The sequence below is a fragment of the Pundamilia nyererei genome, unplaced genomic scaffold (genome assembly GCF_000239375.1).
Source record: "Pundamilia nyererei isolate P.nyererei 1_Seehausen unplaced genomic scaffold, PunNye1.0 scaffold00069, whole genome shotgun sequence".
In the NCBI taxonomy this organism is placed as follows: Eukaryota; Metazoa; Chordata; class Actinopteri; order Cichliformes; family Cichlidae; genus Pundamilia; species Pundamilia nyererei.
The window spans coordinates 1,435,449-1,443,191 of record NW_005187470.1 but is presented as its reverse complement, the minus strand read 5'-3'; the positions used below and the strand labels follow the sequence as shown (position 1 = coordinate 1,443,191).

Below are 7,743 nucleotides of genomic sequence, written 5' to 3'. Positions count from 1 at the left end.
ATAGATAGATAGATAGATAGATAGATAGATAGATAGATAGATAGATAGATAGATAGATAGATAGATAGATAGATAGATAGATAGATAGATAGATAGATCGATCGATCGATCGATCGATCGATAGATTGTCCCTATCCCAAATTGTCCCTGATGCATATATCCGCCAGTGATTGTGTGCATATGAATTTTTAAACGGTCTGCATACAATGTTCCTATGATGATAATATGAATATGTGTAAGAACAGAAACTCTAGATAGGCACTCACCTGCATGTAGGCATGATTGGTTGGGTTTAAGTCTTCTCTCAGAGGACTAGGGCAGGAGCCTTCACAGCGGTAGGCATTGTATTTTTTAGGAAAGACAATCCAGGACCCCCAGCCAATCTGATTAAAGTCGACATGCAGGTCCACTTTGTGACAGAGCGATTTTTCACTCACTCTTTTGAACAGCTGTGGGGTTCTTGCTGTTTGCTCTCTCTGGCCCCGTTTGCTCCTTCGCCTCTTTTTGATTTCAGCAGGGGAGAAGAACTTGGATTGTTCAGCTGTATGGAGTAAGCTCGCTTTAGCCTTTGAGTTTTCATCAGACCCTGTGTGTGAGAAGACAACCAGCAAGGCCCGGTCACTCACATCCTGGTCTTTTGTCAAACTTGTTTCATAAACAGGCTCATTGGGAAGAGGCAGGCCTCGCTTTTTCTTTATCACTTTCCTTCTTCTTGACACTCGCTTGTGTCGAATTCTTGTTGTTGATTTCTCTTTAAGCCAGCTCAAGAGGGGATTTGTCATGTTGAATACTTTCCAGCTCTGCGATGATGTGACTAGTGACGATTCTGTGAGCAGTGCCAGCAGATGCTGATCCTGGTCATGGTGGTGATACACCTCCACACTAATGTTGGAAACATTCATTGTCCAAGGTAGCTTGATTCTCAACTCTGCTGCCTGGATTTGTTTGTCAGCTCCCAGCGCATGGAGGTCAAATGTCGCCACCCAGGATTTATGTCTGTACTTCAAATCTGATATAGCAAAAATGGAAGAATTAGCATAATTGAAGAGCACTTTGTATGACACAGATTATAATGACTGATTGTGTGTTACTAATGCATGTAAACCAACAAACAACCACCTGTGTGGGAAATTAATCCCCCCCCCCAAAAAAAATCACCATTATTATATTACCAAACATTAGATTGCTGTCTTTCCCTCCTCACCACATAGCTGCAACGTTGTGAGCCTGATTTTGCTGGAAATCTATTCCTCTAAGCGTTTTTCCTCCCTTAAAATCTCCAAGTGCTTTTGAAAGGTGATCACCGGATTGTTGAAGGTTACTTTTCTGATAATGTAGGGTCTCGCCAAATTAAATAAACTTATGGAAGGTATGAGTGCAACATATATCTTAACTATGACATGACATTTTCAGTGTGCAGCCTGTAACAGCTTTATTAAAGAAGATGCAAATCAATAAGAAGGCCTACAGCTTCAACCTTATATTTTTTGCTTGTTTAGTGGATTTAATCAGCCAACAGGAATAATTTTAACCTAAAATGTTTTTTTTGAAAGTTTATTTACCTCATAACAGAAGTCAGATAAAATCAAAAAATGAAACCTTTAATGAACATGCAGGCTCATCTGGTGAGAAAATAATAATATATGTCATCTAGAACTTCGTGATTAGGGGATTTCAGTAATCAAAGCTGCTTATGCTTTCCCCCAACATAACCCATTCATTATGCTACCCATGGACACCCTGCTCTGCGCCCACATCTGTAAAGAGACCCATTGTGATTCTAAACAGGTGTGGTTCCGATTAATCTAAGGGATGAACGGCTTTAAAACATTTAACTTTTGCATTGTCCGCTGCCTATTGAGTTCGACTCTTGATCAAAAGTGCAAACCACCCGCGCTATTAATCCACTCAAACCAAACACGTAGCCGAAACCAATCACTTAACACATCCCTGCTTCTCACGGCTTCTGCATATCCTCTGTCAAACAAACAGGTAGTAACTCTAACACTTTACCGAGATGTGAAATTAGATTCTGCAGCAGGGATTGGGGGGGTGTCCTGTGCTGGCGGCTTGTGCCGCCGTTAAATCCAGCGCTCTAATTTAATCAAACCAAGTGCGAAAAAGAACTGAAGGAGGTTGTTGATTTGACTAAGCAAGAGATTTGTATAGGGGGATGTCTGGCGAGGTATCTAATCAACATCACCTATTTAGCGAAGAAGAGGTTTGCTTTGAGAATTAGAGAGAATACCGGCCTTTTCACACGCTGATCTCTGCATGGTTATTCACCCCCTAAGCGGAATGTGGATTGAAAACCTCTGAGGTCGTCTGGCACGCAGTGTTGACAGAAAAACTAAACTCCTTAACATCTGAGAGGATTTATTAATGGTAGAGAAGACATCTGACCCGAACCAAAGCTATAAAACACGAATGTCAAACGATTCCCTGCACGTTTCTGACAAACAAACCAAATATTTTTTATGAAGCAATGAGCCAGATCTTACTTTTAGCCATCATACTCTTCACGGTGTCCGCTTGTCTTGCGGCATCTTGCTCCATCGTATCCATAAGACCGGAAAAATTCGACTTGAAATTCCTGTAAAGTTGCATCATGTAGCTCGGCAGGTGATATCCAGCTCCTCGGTCCATCACGGCTAAACGGTGCAGCGGCCTCATAAACACCCCATCGCTGGATTTATGAATCCCTTGAGCCAGCAGCGCCAGCAAAGATGCATGGAGCGCAACACCCAAAGCTCCCCATGAGCGCATGTTTTAGGTCGGTTAATGACAAATTCCTCCTCTGGAAGAGCAGGGGAGCCTTATATACTCTCACCCACCCCCTTTCACGTTTAACAAGTAGCTGAGAACATTAAAGGAAATTGACATGAGTCCTCAAGACTTGCTACCTGACAGCTCATCATCTATTCAATTGGTAATGAGGCGCCTGGGTTGGTGTTTACAAGACGCACAGGTTTTGTTTGCACCATGTTCTTTGGGCTTCTGCAGCCTGACTCCCCATTCTCAGACTAATTGTTTCATCTGTTTGGTTTGCACTAATTGTTAGGCTTTCCCATAGTCTAATTTAGTCTACTACGGGCCCCTTGAAATGCACATCAGGGACAATGAATGGGCTCTATTACCCATCAGGCATGTCTTCGTACAACAACAACAATGGCAACAGAACTATTAATGTTAAAACATCACTGCAACCAGTAATATAGGGAACGCACATGACATTTATACTACATGTATTATGCATTTGTTAATAACTTGGCCTAATTTAACTTCTAATTATACCTCAAATGGCCTTTTGTGACAAGAATATTACGATAAAAGATGGAGACGGATAAAACAGGCCTACCACAAACTGAGATAAAGTCGCTGGAAACTTAATATAGACCTCTGGGACACTATCAAGCAGCACAGATAGAATGAAGCAGGAACACGTCTTATCTCGCTCATATTTAACTTTAAGATGTTTACTTTTAAAGCTATACTATTATATAAAGCTTTACATCTTCTTTATGGTCAGAAATCAATATTTATTGAACTCACTGGTGTTTTTCTGGTTAGAATTCCTTAAACAGCGTATTAATTTTATTTGTAATGTTTATATATAAGCTTTCATTTTATTAATAGTAGTTGTATACACCTATTATAAGAATGCTTAATTTCAAAGTGGCATAACAGCAATGAACCTTTTAAATCTTCGCAAAGTTTGCACGTCAAAAATCTTGGTTCCTGCATAGAGCATCTGTGGATGGTTGTCGCAAACTGCGCATGCGCTATGCGTCTCCATTCACATAATGAAATCCTTTTCCTCGAGAATCTCCCGAGAAAGGATAAAAATTAATGGATATTTTTTATCCACCTGTATAGTTAAAAAGCGGTGCGCTTTGGCGACAACGTCTACACCGGAATTACCGAGGTCCGAGGTCTGTTTTCCTAACTGGCCCGTCGCTTTTTCACCTACCGTGTGCTGAAATGGTGAGTAGCTTTAAAGTTTACGGGTCTTTTCTTGCACGAGTCATGGCAGCTAAAAAGAAAGTTGGCACTCGTGCCGTTTTTGGACCCCAGTATCCCTCTAGATTACAATCTTCAACAAATATGGATTTTGGACTTTTGCTTGGACTAGACTTCCGCAGTGAAGGATATTTTCATGATGTGCTTGTGTGGCTGATGGGGCATACATGTGCTTGGCACCCCCACCCCCCATCTCTCCATGCCTGCACTGCATTGTGCATTCAATCTGGTGTTTTGGGCGCTGACAGTGATAATTAATAATAATAATAATAAAAACAAGTTGTGCAAAGCACGATAGGCAGTTGGGGCTCATTACTATGGAAATGCATAAATGGATAACCGTTAACTTATGTTTTTATTTGCTTATAAAAAACAAACATTTTCTAGGATGTCCTGATGTGTTACAGTGCATCGATTACACGCGCATGAAAATTACATTACAGTACATGCATGCAAATGATAAAAGGTTTGAGAAAAACAATGTGTTATGCTCTGCGTAATGCGTTTGCATCACTTATGCAAAAACTGGATATGTACTAATAATAGGTGTGTTTTATATGTTAGCGCTCATAAGACAGGAAAATGAACCAAAACAAATACTTCTACATACAAATACCACTAACAGAAACCTAATCTAAAACCACGTCATGTATTTACATGTGCATTTATAGCATATACAGTATATAATAGGCAAATAGTGACGTCATGCTGCATCTGCGTAAGATTTTACTAGGCCTGATATAAAGCACATGATGTTCTTTGATTTATTTTGTTTTGTGTCAAGGTCTTTGTTTACTTTGGTCCTTCCAGCTGGTTATCCTTTCAGGCTCTTCTGTTTATATCGCTTTACCTGATGTCATGGGGGGTGGGGTTGGGCGGTGGGAGTGGCGATGGGGTGCACTGAAACTGCCTCTGATTGACTCGATCAAACCACGAGTATCGGTTAATCAAGAGTGATAGAACGAAACTCCTGGATGATTGAGCAGCCAAATACTAAATGGTGAGCCTTTTAATCTGTTTATCTTGATAAGAGGGCTGGATGAGAAACTTAACTCCTACGTGCAATTTTAAAAGTTGTTTGTTTGGACATGCCCCACGAAAAGCCCCCACTTTGTTTCCAAAATGATTTATAGTAGATCTGTTCATAGGGATTGAGAAATGTAAAACAGGTGTTCAGTTAGGTTCAAGTTTCCTTAAGTCCCAGCGCTGCTTGTTTTGAAATTGATTTGGATGCATATTTGCAATCATTTATAAGAGTATTGTGCCAAGGTCAACTGAGTCAATACTGAGAGGGGCCAAATTCGGGATGGGGTGTTGCGGGTCCCAACTCTCTTTTCTTATTTTCTGAAGTTGCACAATAAAATAGCTGTGACTGTTCACCTTCCCCATGTTCATAACAAAACTATAAATAACAGCTGACTGCAATAAAACTGCTAGGACTTAATCAAATACTTATAATCTACCATATGCATGTTTAGTTATACAGCCCGTTACTATCTACATAAATTAAAAATGCAGTGCAGGTGAAATAGTCATAATATGCTTTTATGTGGAAAAGAAAGTACACTTTTTTCAGTTCTAAGGTCTTAGTGATCCCTAAGACCTTAGAACTGAAAAAAGTGTACTTTTGAGTGAGGACATAATTAAACATGATCTGGTCCTTGCTAAGTCTTCGAATTAGGTAAATACATGCTCATATGAACAATACAAATTATGTATTACACTGTGTCAAACTAAGCCAAAATGCAGAAGCAGTGTGTGGAAAACTACCCCACTAGCAAACTAGCACACCCCATGATTCTGTAGCTCTTGGGTTATTTTGTGATTTCTCTGAGCATTCCAGGGTCTGACCTTGGGGTGAATTTGTTGCAATGACCACTCCTGGGATAATTGGCACACCAGCTTGTTTTCTACATTTTCATAATCTTTATAAATTACATAACCCTCCTTCCTCTTTTGCATTGTGTTAACAAACAGCTGAACACCAGCAGACTGCCAAAAGTGCTTTTAGAGAGAAGGTTGCTAATTATCACTTAATTTTTTATTACAATCTTAATTCCATTGGAAGCAGTAAGGCTGTACTGCTTCCAATGTCTTGTTGTTCCTTTAATTGTATTTACATAATTTTAAGACCTGCTAAGAAACATTCAAAAATGTTTTTGACCTTCTTACATTCTAAGAAAAAATTTGATGTAAAAAAAATTTGATAATATCAAAATATTTGAAGGCATGCCTTTCAGTAAATATAATTTTGGTCATATCCAAAGTTACCCAGAGGACATTTGATGTAAATTAATTAATTTCCCAGTGGGCACTGTTTTCTGATTGTGATTAAATAGTTGTCTGAATGAAAAGAAGTGTTTTGGAAATTAGATAATTATCTAAATGCAGTTGTTAATTCTTACCACAAGGTGTCATATTTGATCAATGGACTCAAGAGAATATTACACTGGACGTCCACCCAGAACATGCCAAGGTGTATTTGTAATTAGTTATCATTTCATCTTCCCAAGAGCTTTGAGCTGCTGATTTATTTTTAACTTGACAGTGATTGATTAGGGAAACATTTTGATTTGGGAACAGTGTCCCTGTGCTGTGAGAAAGATGAAAAGACTATCTGAAAGCATTAATTTCATTTCTAATGTGTTTGGAAGCTTAGAACTTGTCTCAGGTGAAATACTTCCCCCTTCCTTACAATTGCTCTTACAAGTCTCTTAGCAAACTGGCTTTCTGGAGATAAGACAGACACCAGGCCTGAGAAGAGATTTGAACAAGAGAGGTGATAAAAGCCGTACAGTCCTTTTCCAATGGGGACATTAAGCAGAGAGGATATTTTTTCAGTCTGCCATTGAATATCCTCTTATTCTAAATTATGCTTTTTTTCTGATTTAAAAATAAAAGGGAAGGTGCATGAGCCTGTGCCTAGGTGGGTCCCTCATTAGCTTTATGACAGTTTATTACAAAATCTCCCCCCCGAAAAACAAACGAATATTTGTTACTTCTCACTTCCTGGGTGGATTCATTCATGTTTTGAGGTTTGCGGGCCACGGGAGGGTTTGGTTTCACATTCACTGTGTTGCAAGAACGTCAGAATCTTTGGCCTGCGCGGCTGCAGGAAGGAAGGAACAGGTGTGGCAGCAGTAGATTTTACATCCATATCTCGAAAAAACCACTTTTGCAAATCAGCTTGATGTGGACATTATCTTGTGACAGATTTGTGATCGCACATACTTTTGTAAGAAAACATTCTCACATGCAGTTCACTCAGACGATAAGCCCGATGTTGTTGGCCGTTTTGTTTAATAATTTGGAGTCCTAAGTGTAAATCTTACCCAAATGGGTACGTTTGGCAGAATTTCGATACAGGTATTTTGCAAGCAGATGCTGTTGGCTGTGTTCGTGCCTTATTCAAACCTTAGGATGCTTGCTGTTTGAACTGACATACCCTCAGTGTTATGACTACAAAGGGTACAGCACGCAAGCATTTACAGCTAAAACTCAAGCTTAAATCTAAGTATTTGCCCAGCTGTAAGCTTGTTTACTTTCGGCATGACATGTGTTAACTGCTAATGAATGGAGTAATTAGCGCATTGCAGTGAATTAGGCTTATGTTGTCGGTGTTGCAAGTGTACCTTACATTCTACAGTGAGGGTTTACTGCTGCATCTGCTCGTAATTTGTGTAAGAAGTGATGGTTTAGTTTGATACAGTTGCTGAAAGGTCT

The 7,743-nt window shown here is 39.6% G+C and overlaps 2 protein-coding genes across 2 annotated transcripts in view; one reads left to right on the top strand and one right to left on the bottom strand.

Annotated features, from left to right (window-relative positions):
• ndr2 (nodal-related 2) overlaps positions 1-2,766 on the bottom strand; it is a 4,164-nt gene extending 1,398 nt beyond the window's left edge. Inside the window, exons 1-2 of the mRNA XM_005736430.1 lie at positions 2,502-2,766; positions 267-1,009 (exon numbers count right to left, since the gene is read on the bottom strand). Coding sequence (XP_005736487.1) covers positions 267-1,009; positions 2,502-2,766 — 1,008 coding nt within the window. The remainder of the gene's footprint in view (positions 1-266; positions 1,010-2,501) is intronic.
• A 1,019-nt stretch (positions 2,767-3,785) lies between these two features.
• Positions 3,786-7,743, top strand: part of pald1a (phosphatase domain containing paladin 1a) — a 55,075-nt gene continuing 51,117 nt past the window's right edge. Inside the window, exon 1 of the mRNA XM_005736429.1 lies at positions 3,786-3,984. The gene's annotated coding sequence lies outside the window, so the exon portion shown is untranslated. The remainder of the gene's footprint in view (positions 3,985-7,743) is intronic.